This window comes from Anabrus simplex, chromosome 8, assembly GCF_040414725.1.
Source record: "Anabrus simplex isolate iqAnaSimp1 chromosome 8, ASM4041472v1, whole genome shotgun sequence".
Classification (NCBI taxonomy): domain Eukaryota; kingdom Metazoa; phylum Arthropoda; class Insecta; order Orthoptera; family Tettigoniidae; genus Anabrus; species Anabrus simplex.
The window spans coordinates 166,468,613-166,488,043 of record NC_090272.1 but is presented as its reverse complement, the minus strand read 5'-3'; the positions used below and the strand labels follow the sequence as shown (position 1 = coordinate 166,488,043).

At 41.5% G+C, this 19,431-nt stretch overlaps 1 protein-coding gene across 1 annotated transcript in view; it reads left to right on the top strand.

The window, feature by feature from the left end:
• Positions 1-19,431, top strand: part of LOC136878918 (aldo-keto reductase family 1 member B1) — a 77,070-nt gene that overhangs the window by 18,633 nt on the left and 39,006 nt on the right. The window contains exons 2-3 of the mRNA XM_067152531.2: positions 13,651-13,818; positions 17,755-17,871. Of these exons, the coding sequence (XP_067008632.2) occupies positions 13,651-13,818; positions 17,755-17,871 (285 nt within the window). The remainder of the gene's footprint in view (positions 1-13,650; positions 13,819-17,754; positions 17,872-19,431) is intronic.

Genomic DNA, 19,431 nt, shown 5'->3' with positions numbered 1-19,431 from the left:
TAACTACTTGCGCAAAGAGGAGTTGATCTACGAATTAACTATTAGAAACGTGCAATCTGAAGGCACGGTTGCTATCGACACTAACAAGCTTAGAGACTCCCTTGATTTGCCCATTTCCATCCCCAATTTGGGAGAGAAAGAAATTGATGACTCTCTTTCCACGATCGTCGAGAACATTACTGGGCTAGCATCGGTCGTTAGTTTCTTTGATGAAAATGATCCGTCTCCTAATCAAATTAAGCGTGTGCAAGGCAGGCTATATCATTTTTCAAATAGAGTTAATGATCTGTTGTCTCTAAAGGTGAATGACGTTCAGAGGAAGGAAGCTAATACGCTCCTTGAAACTATTTCTGAATTGTCTAGTAAAGTCACTCAATTGTTAACTGGGGAAATTCCTCCCAAATCTGATCAACCCACCATAGTGAATGTAGGGAGTGAGGAAGAGTCTCCTAAGGGAGAAGTAAATAGGAAAACCCCCACTGCTCAAACTATCTCTGCCCCATTGGACAACGAGTCTGAACGCCGTGCATCGTTGAGTAACATCCGTTCTGAATTAACTTCTTTGCCCCTGAAACCTCTACCTACTATGTCACCCGGGTTTAGCAGCTTGCCTCATCCATTGGCAATGTTGCTAAGAGGTATCTCTAAGTTTTCTGTCAACACCACCAGTGAAGTTATTTCATTTTTAAGATTTTTAGTTGAATTTCAGGATCACGCCCTTGTGTTTTCTCTTTCCCCTTGTCAAATTTTACAAATAATCTATCCTTATGCTATTGGTGTTCTCTCAGATAAAATAGTAAGAGCTATTGCTGAACAGTCATCTATTGAAGATTTTCACGCACACTTGCTTGCAAATTTCATTCCTGCCCGCGCGAGGTCATCTCTGATTCAGAAATACTATTATCGGGTACAGCGCTTGGATGAAAACTTGGCTGATTTCATACAGGACATTAAGTTTTATACTAGGGTGTTTGCCCTTCATTTTCCTGAAGATCAGATTGTGCAGGCTATTGTAGAGGGAATTTCACCTCCCTATAGGTCATATTTGTGTTTCGCGGCGTGCCCGCAAACCTTCTCGGAACTTGAAGCGTTGGCCGTCTCGGCGGAAGGAGTTAGATACGCCGATTCTTTGCGTGTCGCGAAAGAACCCCCGCCTTCCTTTAGTAACACTCGGCCTCCACCTCGCCGACCAGTCAATCCCCGTAAATGTTATGCGTGCGGGGCGCCTGACCACCTGCGCAATAAGTGTCCTCTGATCAAGTCTAGTAGGGCAAATAATGGAGCCGGTTCATCACAAGGCTGTTTTAAATGTGGGGCTTTCTCACATATCGCCAAGAATTGTCCCAATTCGAATAGCACCCCCTCCTGCTCAACTTCTGGGGTAACTTCCAACAACAATCAAAAGTGACTAGTGGCTTCGGCTGAGTCAACTAATTCATCTTCCCGAGGCTCAGCCCCTGGTAAGCAGATCGAAAATTCTGGGAACGTTCAATCTGCTAATCTGTCCTTTGAATGCCCCAAAGAGTGTCTTAAGATTGCGGCGGATACCCCCGCACCTGTTCCTTTCCTTAAGATTGAGGTAAATAACGAACCTATAACAGCTCTATTAGATTCAGGCAGTGTTTGTTCCATTATTTCGGCTGAATGGTACTCGAAATTGAAGTCTGTTTGTAACCTACCTGTCTATGACTCTTCTCCTGTGAAATGTGTTTCTGCTAATACATCTCCATTAGAAATTCTAGGTTCCTTACTGGTCAAAATTCGTATTTTTAAATTTACATGGAAAATTAAATTGTTTGTGGCCAAGCAATTGTCTTGCCCCATTATATTGGGAGCTGACTTTATTTCTCACACTGGTCTTGTGCTCGATCTCCAGTCTAGGTCGTGCACATTCAAATTTGCTTCTAGTTGTAAAATTCCACTATTAAAGTGTAATTCTGTGTCATGTTCTTCTATTTCGCCTACCCAGGATGAGATGTTGTTAGACCTTAGACATCTACCTGAGGAGCAGGCTGATAGTATTCGCAAACTGTGTCAGTCGTTTCCCGAGGTATTCTCTGATACTCTTGGCGTTACTGACCTGATCGAATACAAAATTGAGGTCACGGATTCGATTCCTGTCCGTTTTCCACCGTATAGGCTATCTCCACCTAAAATGAAGGCTCTGAAAGAAATCATCGATCAGATGTTGAAGGATGGTATTATTAGGCCCTCAAAGTCAGCGTATTCTTCGCCTATTTTTCTAGTCCCGAAACCCCAAGGGGGCTTCAGGCCTGTAATTGACTACAGGGCTCTCAATCGGAAGGTGGTGTTACAATCTGTGCCCCTTCCCGACCTTCATTCTTGCTTTTCATGGTTTCGTAAGGCCAAGTTCTTTACTATCTTGGACTTGAATCAGGCCTATAATCAAATTCCCCTTGCTGAAGAGTCTAAACACCTTACAGCGTTTGCCACGGACTGGAATTTATATGAATACAACCGCGTACCTTTCGGGCTCCCCACGGGAGCAGCTGTACTCACTAGGCTACTAGATAGGGTCTTCTCCGACATCAAATTTGAGTACTTATATCACTACTTGGATGATGTCGTCGTGTTTTCGGAGACCTTCGAAGAACATCTAGATCATCTGCGAGAAGTTCTGAATCGCCTTCGTAAGGCTGGGTTAACTGTCAAGTTGTCCAAGGTCGCTTTTGCTAAGCCCTCTATGTCATTCCTAGGGCATATTGTGTCACCTGATGGTGTAGCAGTCGATCATTCTAGAACACAGGCCATCCGTGATTTTAAACCTCCCAAGGACATTAAAGGTATCGCCAGGTTCATTGGTATGGTGAATTTCTTCAGAAAGTTCATTCCTAACTTTGCTAATAGAGCGGCGCCATTGAACCTTCTTCGTAGGAAAGGCATCAAATTCGAGTGGGGACCTTCTCAACAAGCCGCTTTTGAAGATCTGAAATTAGCTCTCTGTAATGCCCCTGTCCTTGCCATGCCTGATTTCTCAAAGAAATTCATCGTCCAAACGGACGCGTCGTCGTCGGCGGTAGCGGCAGTCCTTCTTCAAGAGACTGAACTAGGGAGGCGACCCATCGCCTATGCATCTAGGACTCTATCGGCTCAAGAAGCCAAGTATTCCATCTATGAGCTCGAAGGGTTGGCAGTCTTATTTGCCTTAGAAAAGTTCCGTCTCTATCTGGAACATGTCAAATTCGACCTGGAGACAGATAATCAAGCATTAAGCTGGGTCTTAGGTAGGCCGCGTCGTACTGGTCGTATAGCCCGTTGGGCCATCCGTATTTCTGCCTTCCAATTCAATGTCAGGCATATCCGAGGTACCGAAAATGTTGTCGCTGATGGACTCAGCCGTATGTTTTCAGACGACGTTGAGAAGCATGAACAGGTCGACAGTCCATCACCTCCCGAGTCCATGCTATCTGAGGTTAATGCCATCCTAACAGATGTTCCCATGCTGTTTAGGGATATCGAGAAATACCAACGTGAAGATCCGACGCTGGCTCCGATAATGGAAACCCTTTCTTCTGGGGAACATGTTGTCCCTTATGTTCTGAGGAATGGAGTTCTATGTTGCCCTTCGAGGCATGATAAGATGATGAAAGTTGTTGTTCCAGCGGTTCTTGTACCTATGATCTTCAAGTATTATCATGAGACCCCATTAGGAGGGCATCTTGGTATCTTTAAAACTCGTGAAAAGATTCGTGATATGTTCATCTGGAAGGGTATGGACGGTGAAATCCGTGAATTAGTAAAGGCATGTAAACCCTGTTTGCTTAGTAAACCGACCATGTCCACTAAGGTAGGTCTTTTGTCTTCTCATCAAGCGTCGCGCCCCATGGAGCGCCTGTATATTGATTATGTGGGACCCTTCCCCCAGTCAAAGGGGAATGCCAACAAGTTCATCTTTGTATGTGTAGATGGTTTTACTAGATTTTCCTGGTTATTTCCGACTAAGCTGGCTACCGCTCAGTCCACCATTTCTTGTCTTAATACTATCTTTGCTTCTTTTGGTCCTTGTCAATACATAGTTTCCGATAATGCTAAGGCTTTTACATCTAATTTATTTCGTAAATTCTGTTTTGACTTATCCATCTCTCATGTAACTACTTCTGCTTATTACCCTCAACCATCTCTGGCTGAACGGGTTAACCGTAATCTCAGGTCCGCACTCATTGCCTATCATCATGAAGATCCTTCCAGGTGGGACACGTCCCTGCATTGGATAGCTTTTGCTTTGAATTCAGCGGTTCATGAATCTCACAAGTTCACTCCAGCTTCTTTAATGTTCAAGTTTGTTCCCAACTCGCCGCTCTCTAACCTCTGGTCTCTGAATGACATTCTACCCGAGATAATAGATCCGGACAACATTAAAGATCTTTGGAAGAAGGCTAAAGCCAATCTTAAAGTGTCTCATGAAAAGGTTAGGGAAAGGTATGATCGTGGACGGAGACCCACCCCTTTGAAGGTAGGTGACCAGGTTATGGTAAAAAATTTTGTTCCCGCGGGCAAGCTTGCCCCCAGATTTCATGGGCCTTGTATCATTCTCGATTTTCTTACGCCGGTTACCTTATTGTTAAGTAATCCAGCCACCGAGAGGATATTTAGGGTTCACCTGTCCCAGGTGAAACCGGTGTAATTTTGTGTTAACTTGCTTCATATTATTTTGAAAGGATATGAAGGTTATATTTTTTTGAGTTTCACTTTTATGGCATTCTGCCCCTTCTATAATATTTTGATTTTAGATGTAAGCCTTTTGTAAAACCCGCCCCGATCCGTTAAACTGCCATCCTGTTCTTGCCACGGCCATTACCACGCTCCCGTCTCCTGCTCCACCTTACACTGTGGCTTCATAAGATTAAATGCCACGGATATCTACACGCCGCTGGCCCCTCAACCTCTCCATAATGCCTGTGCCTTCAAAAAGACGATGGTCCAACACAATTCTGCCGCCTAGCCTTAATGTTTCAGTGCCCCCGCAGCCGCGCAGCGCCGTGCAGCAACTGGGGAGGGGGATGGGCCCCCTCCTCTCCAGCGAGGACGACATGTGCACGGCGAGCCGGAGCTCTCCTCCCGGCCAAGGCTGATGTGCGGCGCACGACCTGCTACTTGCCCGCAGCCTGTATATGTTCACCGCGGGCGCGGCGTGCTTCAACACCTCTGCTCCCCTCATAGTGCGGGCGAGCGGTATCTCAGGGTACTTGAGGGGTCCGAGCGGCCTCCTTTTGGACGCAAGCTGCAACGGCCGGTCCGGCCATCCAACTTCATCAACATCAACTACATGGACAGTTACTATAAGAGATAACTACATTTGGGAATTCAACAGCAATATCTGATGGACATTGCAAATTTTTCCTTCACTTTTAAGTAGTAAAAGCTTATCTTCAGAAATTCAACTTCTATAAACCTAAAGACTTCACTTCACCTCCAACAACAAAATTTTGGCACCGAATTAAGAAATTTCTCAAATACTTCTGCAAGTTATCTTAATAGCAACATCAAAACTTGGAACTTATTTTCAAACAAAAGTTTAGGTTCTTCTGTGTTACCCCGTGGAGGAACTTTTGGGGGGGGGGAGGTCTGTACCGGGCGGTACACCTCCACACCGTTTATTTAAAAGTTGCGCCAGTTGAAACTCCTCTTCTGGAGGAAGTCTGAACTTTATCTACGGTCTTAATTTCCAAATTTCTCAGAAGATGTCACTACCTGGAAAATTTTGAGTTTGTGAACTGTGTCATTTTCGACGTACTTTGTCTTGCTTGTATTAAGAAGTGTGAACTTTCTCTTCTAGAGGACACTACTGAAGATCAACAATAGTGCACCCTAGTGCGGAGTCAAAGAACTATTTTGTTGGAGAAAATTTAATTTCAGGAGTTTGTTCTTTGTTAAATTTCTTTCTGTCATTGTTTAAGTTGGCAATATTTACCCCTTTCTTCCCCTTGTGTTGAATGTATCCAATCACGAATTTTTTCAATTAATTTCTGACCAATCTGGTGTATCTTTCCCCAACTTGAATCTGTTGCGGGGTCCTACCCAATAAAATCTTTGTGGGAGGGTGTTTTCTTTCCCCTAACGCCTAGAACTTTCTGCGAGAGTATTTAAACTGCTGATTTTAGGGTCTCCGAGCCACTTCTGTTCCATCTTTCAGTGTATTAAGTACATAGCAGGAGGCGGGAAGCGCCTCTTTCCTCGGCAGCGGTCAACAATAAGGTAATGGCCGATTAATAAATTTTTTCTTTGCCAGCTCAGCAGTTTAACTTTCGGGGCAGGTTCTAAGCGTTCCCATATGTAACTTCTCTTTTCTTCTATTCTCTTGTAAAGCGACATACTGGGATAGAGAGTGTTAACCCTCTCGAGCTCCCACTCACATTGTTTGAGGTGAACTTATTTTTCGCAACCTATTCTTCAGTAATGTAAGTTAGTAATTTCTTAAGTCGCCTCTGTAGTATGGGATTAGCCCTTGCATCAGTGGCCTTAGAGCCAAAATAGGTCTTAAAGACAAAGTGTATTAGGAGTGCAAGTTCGCCTCCTCTCAAATTGTGATTTTAGAGGTCATGTATTAACCTTCTTGTCATTTAACAGACCTCAGTAGATTGGGTATTTTGCCCCTGTGTATATGTCCTTTGAGGACGGCTTAAAGGTGGAGTTCGGAGTGGCCTATGATAGGCTTGTATTTTAAGGGGAAGTTGCCCTTTTTGAAAATTGTGTTTCTGCCTCAAGGAGGCTTTTGGATGTAATTGGAAGCCGGTGTTTCTGGCATGTTTGGGGGTTTTCGGCCCCTTTGTTGTATGGTGTTCATTGTAAGGTTGGGCTCATGGCTCAAGAATTATGTTTCTGACTCTTTGAAGCCCCAAATGGGGTACCTATGTAAATGTAATTGTCAATTGTGTTTCGGCTACTAAGGACCTGTTCTATTTGTTGTTACCTAATTTTGAAAAGAAAATATAACCTTGCTAAATTTTAAAATTAATTTCACTTTAGTAGCTTGAGACCCCTTCACCACCCAGCACCTTCTTTCATGATAACTACCACCAAAACACGGTAACAATAATAATAATAATAATAATAATAATAATAATAATAATGGCGTGTGGCCTCCGGAGAGGTCGGGTGTAAGTCTTTTGATTTGATTCCCGTAGGCGACCTGCGCGTCGTGTTAAGGATGAAATGGCCGGGCTGAGTGGCTCAGACGGTTGAGGCGCTGTTCTTCTGACTTCAACGTGGCAGGTTCGATTCTGGCTCAGTCCGGTGGTATTTAAAGGTGCTCAAATACGTCAGTTTCGTGTCGATAGATTTACTGGCACGTAAAAGAACTCCCACCGGACTAAATTCCGGCACCTCGGCGTCTCCGAAGACCGAAAAAGTAGTTAGTAGGACGTAAAGCACGTAACATTATTATTAGTATTATTATGAGGATGAAATGATGATGAAGACGGCACATTTACCCAGTCCCCGTGTCAGGGGAATTAACCAATTACCGAACTCGATAGCTGCAGTCGCTTAAGTGCGGCCAGTATCAAGTAATCGGGAGATAGTGGGTTCGAGCCCCACTGTCGGCAGCCCTGAAGATGGTTTTCCGTGGTTTCCCATTTTCACACCAGGCAAATGCCGGGGCTGTACCTTAATTAAGGCCACGGCCGCTTCCTTCCACTTCCTAGGCCTTTCCTCTCCCATCGTCGCCATAAGACATATCTGTGTCGGTGCGACGTAAAGAAAAAAAAATTAATAATAAAATAGCGAATTAACCAATTAGTTATGGTTAAAGTTCCCGACCCTGCCGGACGGGACCTCGGTGATTAAAGGCCAGCACGCTAACCATTTAGCCATGGAGCCGGACATTTACGAAGTTGTAAGTGCCAATTCATCTGTTTCCATTTGAATCACGCGCCACGCCAGCCGATCACAACCCTTTTTTGAACTACAAATTTCGGCGTATTGCATATTACCTAAAGCTTGAAGGGCAACCAAAGAGGCGACACAGTATCGGCTAACTGATCTCCTGATAACGTACTGACCAAATGAGGAGGTGAGGAGCAACTTAGGCCTATACATCGGATTTTTTAAAAATCTACTGTCAGCTCTGTGTGAACACCGAAAGTATTTAAGCACGCGACGCCACTGATTTGTTGTAGGGTCAAAAACACTAGCAGGATGCATGCAGTGCGGTGTTGGACCACTCTTAGTTTGAAGACAGGCGGCGATGCGGTCGGGCAAGGAGGCATACAGGCGTTGGATGTTTTCCTGCGGCACAGCTGGTGCAAATGCAACTCGAAATCTGCCGCAGTTGTCGCTGGCCGAAGCTGCCATCAAGTCAGGTCCCAAACATTCTCTATGGGCGAGAAGTTTGGAGACCTTGCTAGCCAAGGAAACTTGTTGACATCATTAAGCGAGGCATGAGATACCTGTACTCTGTGACGCTGGGAATTATCCTGCTGCAAAATGGACTCGTCGAGGTACACCAGGAAGGGTAGTACACACAATCGCAGAATTCCCTGAATGATTAGCCGCACCGTCAGGGATCCTTCAGTCATCACCAGTGGGGAGCAGGGAACGTAGGAAGTGGCACCCCCTCACCATGGCACCTCTCGTTGGGGTTGTATGCCGCTTTTTAAAAAATGCTATTTGTCCGGGGCGTCGACGTATAGAGATCTTTTTCCCCTACTTGTGATATGAACCTGCGTGTAATTGGAATGGAGGAAGTGTAGTGTGTTGAATGTGAGGAAAGGGAAGTTAAGGACGACACAAACACCCAGTCCCCAGGACTGGGATATTAAATATTTACAATTAAGAACCCCTGATCCAGCCAGGAATCGAACCCGGGGCCACCAGGTGACAGGCGGACGCGTTGCCCAGCACGTCTGCAGATTCGAATTTGGCGGTCGTCTTTATCCAGACAGAACGATTATTCATCGCTGAACACTACGGCCATCAGCCGCCATACCGTTCATTCCTGGCTGAAGTTCAAACGTAGGCCTACACGGTTATGCTCAGGTCGTAATGGTAGACTTGTAGGAGACGCCGCGACACTAGATCCTGCTCTGCTGGCCACTGGTATATGATATTGGTGGACACAGGCATATCTCCAGCTGTCGTTATGTCTCTTGATAGTGTGCAGCGACGCCAATGGGATGCTTATAAGTTGTTCGATAATGAAACGATCCTCCCTGGTGGTGGTCCGCCGGAGTTTACCTGAGCCTTCTCAACACGTGTGTGTACCCTCATGTTCTCAGTATTAAGTTGGAAGAAAGAGAAAAAAAAGAAAGGAAAAACAAACAATACGCAACAGCTCCGAAGAGCCATGGCCTGCCAAGCGATTGCTGCTCAGCCTGAAGGCCCTCAGCTTATGAAGTGTCATGTTGTCAGCATGACGAATCCTCTCGGCCGTTACTGTTGGCTTTCTAGACTGGGGCCGCTATCTCACAGTCAATTGTAATCACGTAGGCTTTGTGCCTCTAAGCAGTCCTCAGGTCCAGGTAAAAATCTTTGACCTTCCAGGAAAGAGGCAGACATGCTACCCCTACACCACAGGGCTGGCATTCAGTCTGCAAGCATCTGTGTATTAACTGTGCATCTCCATAATCCTCTATTTCCTACTTGCTCTGTGGCTTTGTTTAGTTTTATTCCTTTTATTATTAAATCATTAAATAGCAAGTCTAACCATTGTTGTATTCATCTCCTCCTACTCCTCATATCCTCTATAGCTGAGTCCATTATTCTCCTTGGTAACCTATCCTCCTCCATTCACCTCACATGAACCCAACACCAAAGCCAGTCTATACATAGAGGTTTATTCCTAATTTGGCCTTCATCACCTCATCCCTTGTACCTTCCTGTCATTGCTTCCACTTCTTTGTAACTGATAAACAATACACCAAAGCATCCAACCTGCCTCTCTTAGTCCAATGATGCAGCCTCCCTCAAATTCATCTAGCTGATCAAAGGCTTCTCAACTGCAGGGGCATTTGGCTCACACCATTACTGAGGCTTTTTTTGGGGTCTTGTATCTGCGAATGAGGGAGGGACATGTATGACCTGAGTGGCACTTCTGCACAAGCGATCAGTATTAAATGCCTATGGGAAACATGTCAGTCTATGATGATACTGTATAGCAACCTTCATTGAACTTGCATGATTTGTTCATGTTTTAAATACGTACAGTGTGGTTGGAAACAACGTGAAATAGGTATATGAGCATTAGAGGGAAGCTGGAAAAAATAATTGAAAAAAATATACATCTCGCACCATTGTCATTTTATCACCTGCTGAAATTAGCCAATCAGATTGCTTCACAGATGACTTCAGATGAGCTTTGTAAGGCGGTTTTTGCTAAATCTGCACTTGGCTTATGACCGGCTTGAGAGTGCCAATAGAAGAAATAAACTTCTCCAGAGGAGGGACTTGAACAAGGACCTCCCTGCTGAAAGGCTCAGACCATAGCAAGCATGCTACGGTGGCATTGGCTGAAACCCATGGCGTGTTAGTGATTGATGCTCATTTCTCGGCATGGCTCTCAAGCCCGACAATGCCATGTGCAGATTTAGTAATACCACCTCATAAAGCCCATTTGAATTCACCCGCAAAGTGATCTGATTGGCTAACTTCAGCAGCTGATAAAATGACAACGGCGTGAGATATTGACATACATTTTTCAAAAAACTTATCAGTATGACCAACACTGTAATGCTCATATACTCGGTTCACGTTGTTTCAGACCTCTTTGCATTCACATTGATAAATAATAACACACTTTCTTTTATTACAAGTGATGAATTTCATACTTCCTTCCTTTTACATTAAAAACAACTAATTCTTCTTGCATTGTATTTTATACCCCACCAAAAGAACACATTATTTACATGACACATTATCTCTCTCTTTCCTTCTTCCTTTATCACTCATATGGTATGTTCAGCTAGCATAGAGTAGATAAAGTCAGCAGGCAGATGTCTCATTTCACCATGAGGTCCAGATGTGCCTCTCAGATGGAAGTGCATTGTGGTACTTAGTCCTTCATGCTCAGCTCCAATGTCATTACAGTCATGATATCCTTTACTCTTATCCTTGAAAGCGCAAGATTATCTCCATCTGATGAGATATGTCTCAAGCTATTCATACAGCTTTGCCAGGATTAATTTTGTTCACTCCCAGTGAATGACTTGTATGGTTGATCCAATTTAGTTTGATAGCCTATATATAAACTACAATATAATTATTTGTGATTTGTTTTATCAAATGATGGAATGTAACATGGCAGATGTTACAGCAATTATATGAAAACAAGATATTGGAAAATAATTGATCAAAAAAAGAAATTTTACAATAAAGAAAGAAGATAAAAAATTATTAAAAAACTGACAAAACTTACTTAGGAGTTGTGTAACATAATTATGGCCAAACACATAGGAATCCATGCAAAATTTTCAAAAATTACATTAAAATATTCCTTTAAATGGTGTGTATCATAATTACAAGTCATTTAGGAATTCACTCAGAATTGACCTGATATAACTTGAAGTATTTCATTACAATAATTCCTATCAAACATATAAGAATTAATACAAAATTTTCAGAATACATTAAAATATACCTTTGAATGGCATGTATCATAATTACAACATAGTAGTCATTTAGGAATTCACTCAAAATGTACCCAATATAACTTGAAATATTCCATTAGAAATGGTTTAGCAAAATAAGTAGCCTACCCAGGATTCCCCACTGAGCATATACATTGTATTATCCACCATAACTTGCCTTAGATGTTTCTCTCTCTCCTTATTTCACATAAATAATCAACATTCTCTTCTGATTGATTGATTGATTTAATCCTGGCATACAAATAATTTAATGAAAGCTCAGTTTCCCTGTATGAAATAATAGTGTATAGGATTACTTAAGCTCCTTAATGTTATCCTTACTTAATCAATAGATCAAAACCTACCTTGACATTTCAGAAAATTGCAGTCTACAGTTCTAGTAATGTCACTGGCTATAAGGCAGGAAACGATGTATAGGTTTGGTTATGTATGAAATTGAAAAAGGAGCAATAATGCTGGTGAGAGAGATGCCATTCCGGTATTTGCTTGGAAGTGAAATGCGGAATGCTGTTCTGAAACAGTTCCAAGAGTTATTGTTATGTATGTATGTATGTATGTATGTATGTACCGTATGTATGTATGCTATTTGTTTTAAGTCGCATCGACACAGATAGGTCTTATGGCGACGATGGGACAGGGTTTAGGAGTGGGAAGGAAGCGGCTGTGGCCTCAATTAAGGTACAGCCCCAGCATTTGCCTGGTGTGAAAATGGGAAACCACGGGAAATCATCTTCAGGGCTGCCGACAGTGGGGTTCGAACCTACTATCGCCCAAATACTGGATACTGGCCGCACTTAAGTGACTGCAGCTATCGAGCTCGGTTATGTATGTATGTATGTATGTATGTATGTATGTATGTATGTATTTCATTAATTAATTAATTAATTAATTACTTAATCTGACCAAAATTGGGTTTGCCTGAAGACACAGAATAATGAGAGTTTTCTTTTTTACATACTATCTAGCCTATCTGTCATGATTTAATCCATACAAATTATTTTGAAGAATAGCTACTGAATACTTAATTATTATTGTTGTTGTTATTATTATTAATGATGATGATTAGTCAGCTATTACCGAGCAGGTGGCTGTGCAGATTGGATCACATGGTTGTCAGCTTGTATGTAGGAGATAGTGGGTTCAAACCCCATTCTTGCCAGCCCTGAAGATTAATTTCCATGGTTTCTCACTTTCACACCAGGCAAACGGTGGTACTGAACCTTAATTACGGTCACAGTTGCTTCCTTCTCACTCCTATGCCTTTCCTATCCCATCGTTACCATAAGGCCTATCTGTGTTGGTACGACATAAAGCAAATTGTGAATAAAAAAGTCAATTATTGTTGACAGTATTAGGTTAGCGAGATGGAGTCTCGTTTTCCTGTCTTTCCTATTGTTTGTAGATACTTCCATTGTTTGGATGGAATATTTATTTTTGTATGATTAGAAGCAATAGAGGATGATTATTTTTGTGTTTATGCTTAGGATAATAATTACTACAACCACTGAAATTATCTGGTTTCTAGCATGTGACAATATTTAACTGTTTCTGCATTCACAATAACTATTCTTTGTGTTGTAGAAACATAACCTACCGGGCGAGTTGGCCGTGCGCGTAGAGGCGCGCGGCTGTGAGCTTGCATCCGGGAGATAGTAGGTTCGAATCCCACTATCGGCAGCCCTGAAAATGGTTTTCCGTGGTTTCCCATTTTCACACCAGGCAAATGCTGGGGCTGTACCTTAATTAAGGCCACGGCCGCTTCCTTCCAACTCCTAGGCCTTTCCTATCCCATCGTCGCCATAAGACCTAACTGTGTCGGTGCGACGTAAAGCCCCTAGCAAAAAAAAAAAAAAAAAAAAAGAAACATAACCAGTCTATAGGACAGTATTGGAAATTAATTATATTCCAATATCACTGAAATAATTATTGCTCAATTCAACTGGGAATTAAATGAAGGATGAACTTTGCACTTATTAATTTTGGTACTACATATGTAAAATGTTCTGCCTGATATTTTCCATTAATGTTATACATGTCTTACTTTCAGTCCAAGCCTGGTGAAGTTACCCAAGCAGTGAAGGATGCTATTGACATAGGTTATAGGCACATAGACTGTGCGATGGTGTATGGTAATGAGCCCGAAGTGGGAGAGGCCATCAAAGCCAAGATCGGGGAAGGAGTGGTAAAACGAGAAGATCTGTTCGTCACTAGCAAGGTATATTATTCTTTTCTTGAAATCTTCCCTGAACTTTATTTCTGGTTGTCAAGTATGTCCACATCCAAAAAATTCCATAAAATAAAATACCAAACGAGATTATGTTATTATGTTGATCTACTTGTCATTAGGGATAGGTGTGGTCCTAATGACTGACATACAGCTGTAACTATTTCATAATTTCTTTTATTTACTTTACTAGCAATAAGTACCATTATGAGGGGCCATTGGCCTGGATTTTGTACCAATTTGGACAACAAGAATCATCGATTCAGAATTGTGCTTTGTAAGCAGTCCCTTGGTCAGTAATACTAATTTTCAATATAGCTTCTGGGAAGGTGAGGCATTGCAGGTCGGATCCACTGATTATTTTAAGTTCATTAATCATAGTTTATTGTCATATTTTTGAAATTATTTTTAACTTTCAGTATTGTGAGTTAGTTCCGCTGGTTATTTTAAATTCATATTTATCCGTTCATTCTTCATCATCACGTTTTAAATTCTAGTCAGTGGATGAATTTTGGAGTTTTAAATTGTCATTCCATTTTGTCTCATTTTGTACCATTAGGAGCCAATGATCTAGATGTTAGGCTCCTTTAAACAACAATCATCATCATCATCATCATCATCATAATCATAATCATCTTATGTCTCTAAGGATATTCCCTGATCATCATTGCAATTCTAGGTCTCTAAAGATTCACGTAACTGCCTTCACTTGGAACTAGAAGTGGAATTGATGCTTCAGGGTTTGAAATATTTCTATCTCAGTATTTGACTGGACTGAATAAGAAATAAGGCACATGATAGTCCTAAACATCCAAGTGAGTTAGCAATGGGATCAAGATCACGTAGCTGTGAGCTTGCATTTGGGAGATAGGGTGTTCGAATCTCACAGTTGTAGTCCTGAAGATGGTTTCCCATTTTCACAGCAGGCAAATGCTGGGGATACACTTCAAATAAGGCCATGGCCACTGCTTTTCGAATCCTAGCCTTTTCCCATCCTTGCATTGCCAAAAATCTCCAATGTGTTAGTACAACAGTAAACCACTAGCAAAAAAAATTAATTTGGCCAGAAAATGCATCCTTTGTATCTTTTTTACTACCTTGAGATATACTTGATATATCTGCCTGTTCTTTTCTTCTTTGGAGCATTTTCAAAGTAGCAAATCATCTTGAAAATACATACATTTTTTAAAAATTTGTAAGTTCCTGTTTAATTTCATTTATGTGGCACCTTTCCATCACAACAACCATGCATTATGTCTATTTTCACCAAAGTGAGTATTTTCTCCTCCTGTGGCATAATCACAACCATTGCCTGTTTTACAAGTGATGGATAATACTTCAAAAATTATTCTTTTGACTAATTCTATGCTGTAAAAAATAACCCATAGCATCAAGGAAAGATACTGAACCTCCCAGTTGGTTATTAAACATTCTCTGATTTAAACATGAGAGCAATGTTAAGGAAACCAATGATACAGTAAGATTGTATTTTGCTCAGCAGGAACCGTTGGGGATTTCCACTTCTCCACCTTGTCACTCATTACTATGGATTTAGTGTGCTAAGTTTTTTATTTTTTGATAGTTGTTTAACATCATACTAACAGATGTTAGGATTTTGGTAACACAAGGATAATAAAGTACTAGGATTGGAGAGGAAGTGGCTATGACTGTAATTAACCCTTAGACCTCCATTTCATTCTGAACATGCTTGCCTCTCCAGCTCCATTTAAAAATCTGCTTACAGAGGGATAAGTGACTGCACAAATATATGGGCAGCATATTTATAAAAATCAAATAAAACACAAAATAAATATAGTACAAGTATAATACAATACTCTGGTGTAATGTTCAGCATTTTTAACCCTCAAATTAGTCCGACTCGTTGGCTGAATAGTCAGCGTACTGGCCTTCGGTTCAGAGGGTCCCGGGTTCGATTCCCGGCCGGGTCGGGGATTTTAACCTTAATTGGTTAATTCCAGTGGCCTGGGGGCTGGGTGTTTGTGCTGTTCCCAACATCCCTGCAACTCACACACCACACATAACACTATCCTCTACCACAATAACACGCAGTTACCTACAAATGGCAGATGCCGCCCACCCTCATCGGAGGGTCTGCCTTACAAGGGCTGCACTCGGCTAGAAATAGCCACACAAAATTATTACCCTCAAATTATCCCACAGTCACATTTTCATCAATAATTGTGCTTCTTAAACACTCACTAAGATGTAATCAAGGCTTTCTTGTACATGCATTACAGAAAAACACTGTTTCACGTTGTCATCCCTTCACTTCTCAGTCACTGAAAACTGCAGTCTTTACTTCTCCTTTGTGGATGACAATAAATAAAGTGTGAACGACTATTTTGACCATTTAGTGGCGTAACCTTCTAAAGGTTTACATTGGCATACCGATTAGTTTTGCGCACAATTTCCATCAATAACTCGTCAGTCACGAATAACTGGAAAGAATAAAGAAAGTTCACTCTTAGGTTAAGTCCCATGGGATGGTTTATAAATAGACGTATCTGTGAATGGGATTCGTTTGAAGTCGAAGTCCGAGTCACGGAAATCCTTCCAGCCGTCAGTAGAGGTATCAGCACTGTCATTTCGTATAATTTTTTCGTTATCAGGGTCTTCATCATTGAATTCACTAACACAATCTAATTCTGCAATAAATTCATCAGCCCTTAATTGAAAAATTCTCCCACTATCTCTCAAATCAACATCACTCGCCAATTACTTCTCATGCTCCTCGAACAACGCCATGTTTCTAAGCAACATCTGTTCACAAACTTGTATGGCCTTCAAAGAATCCTTCGCAAAGTCTGAGTTCAAAGAGGTTATGGCAATACAGGGCTTCAAATTGCCATCAAGAGTTAGAAGTAGGTCACTGTATCTGTGATTCATATGTGTGTAACCTGACAAGGGAGTTATACAGAGAAGAAAATGCAATGCACTATTTAGAAGTGTACTTGAGGAACCTATCTTTTTTTTTTTAAACACCTTTAGGATAGGCAGGGGTTGCAGGAAATGTACTTACCCCTTTGAATTCATCTGCAGGCAGAAGCAGAAAGGAGAGATTTCTCAAATTAAAAGAGTAAGCTTGGAGTTTTGTGAGATTATTCATTTTATTTCATGCTATACAGTGCAGCCCATGGAAGTTTTCTTCTCAAAAATCTTCTGTCACATTTGTAATTGGTTGTATATGGTGACATTCGTTAACGTATTTATGTCCACAGGAGACATGTAGCTCTTGAAGAAAAAAAAAAAAAAGAAAGAGGAGTGTTGAAGCATGCACGTTTTCAAGTTTGGTGATGTCAGGTGTTAGTAGCTCAAGGGTCAAGAGGGTACTCTGATTTGGAAAGGTGTTGCTAGTGATGAGGTAATAGAAATCATTTTGAAAACAAACGTCTTGACACCTAGGAGGCTGTTACCTCTCACCTTAGTATTTCAGAGTCTGCTATCAGACCCTTAAATTTTTTCAATGTGAAATAATTCTAATACTAACTTAAGATGTTGCAAGTAAAACAACAAATCTAATAACTGCTAATAAGTTATTATCAGATCAGTATCATGATGAGGGATAGGGGATCCCACTGTCGGCAACCCTGAAGGTGGTTTTCTGTAGTTTTCCATTTTCACACCAGGCAGATGTTCGGGCTGTACCTTAATCAAGAAAATTATAAAAAGGGGTAGGAGAAGTCTTAAACTAATGGATTGTTACATTCACCATCAGTACTGTAGAAATAATCTTGCTGTGAGTTAATTTGAATATGTATGTATGTATGTATGTATATATGTATGTATGTATGTATGTATGTATGCATTATGTTCTGAAGTCCTGTTTGTATCACGGCTATTTATTGATATAATGACTACAGTTGTGTAATTAGTTAACATTATTCTTTTTTTTGGTTCTCCTTATAGCTATGGAATACATATCACAGGACTGATATGGTTATCCCAGCCTTGAAGAAGACCCTAAGCAACCTTGGTCTTGCATACTTGGATCTCTATCTCATTCACTGGCCCCTTGCTTTCAAGGTAAGTAACAAAGAATTTACTATATGAGGTCACTCAGACCTCGGCGGGACACTAACGACAGCCAACACATCTGTCGCTCTCATCATAGCTACCTAACCCCAACACACTGAGACTCGCACAGACTTCATCACAAAGTCTAACACTGACGCGGAGTCCAGCACCAACTCTGACTCCACCACGGAGCCCAACTCTGACTGACTGTCCACGGCTAGCCTCCCTTTATAGAGCTCGAGTGATGTGAGCCAGAATCTTTATGAGGTGGCTAGAGGCAGAATATTCTCGTTGAATCTCCAAGAAACTAACAGGTAAGCCAGCCGACAAGAACAATACATGGAAAGGCCAGCCCCACCCCACAAGCCGGCTAGTAGATCCCCAGTCGTCTGAGTCGCTATCCCCTTCCAGGAAGCACCGAAAGGGGCTACCACAGGCCTGGCACGTAAAAATATAAAACCTCTCCACCCACGTGCAGCTAAGCCAAGGCTGACTGATGGCTTCCCAGATACCTGCAGCCCACGTGGTTATCTGACTTGCTTCGTGTCCTTCACTTCACACGCTGTAGTCAGTAGTCCACGTTCATTTGTGAAGATGGGAAGAGCAGTGTGTTTTTGTATGTATATGTTATTATTAGAGCTCGGATTTCCATGCAAAGGCATGATTTTAAATAATTTGGTTTCAGTTCTCAAACTTTGCAGATATTTGTTTTATGGCTTAATGATTCCAAATAACCGTTCTTTTTCCCTGCATCTTTGCATATTTTTGTCTTTTTAAGAGAAAATTTGTGCATAATGCATATTTTGAAGATTTTGGATTTGATAGCAAATATTTGGACGTTTAATATTGCATAATATGACTTTTCTTCTGACTTTGGCACATATATAATGTTAACGTACAGGATAGTGCCTTTTATGAACGTTGATTTGCAGAAATCGGGACCATTTTTCCACGTTATATAGTATGTCTATTACTGAAAGACGGAGATAATATATTCCTGACATCCTAAGTGACAACCAAAGTTAGTACATGCGGTAGAGGTCTATAATCCAATTAGCTGAGCACTTTCTTATCTGTTGCTTGAGCAAACATTAACGTAAGACAGAAGGCCCCACGTTGATCTTTGTAATTCTTAGGAATAAGGTGTCCAAGTTATACACTGATATAAACTGAACCATAAAATTTTACATTACTCATTGAGGGCTCATTTTTTGCCTATGTTAAATGAACAAAACAAAACTTGTATCATGCTTCTGTGATGCCGCGTTACTGAGATAGCAGCTTACAAATCTTGGTATTGCACTGAACCCTCTTGTCCTGAAATTTCCTATCTGGCACTCTCATTCGTCACAGGTCTTTGTTATCGTAGCAGGTAATCGTTACCAGCTATCGGGGACATTCACATGTCTGCAATCGTCGCACCAAGAAGTAGCTGCGGCAGCTAGAGATAGGTTGAAAAAAGAGATCCATTGAAAACATTATTTTAAATTCGTCAAGCTTATAAAAGACGTATTGTGGTGAAAATGCAAAAGACGTACAATTTGACCTCACTTTGCCTCAAATGTCTTC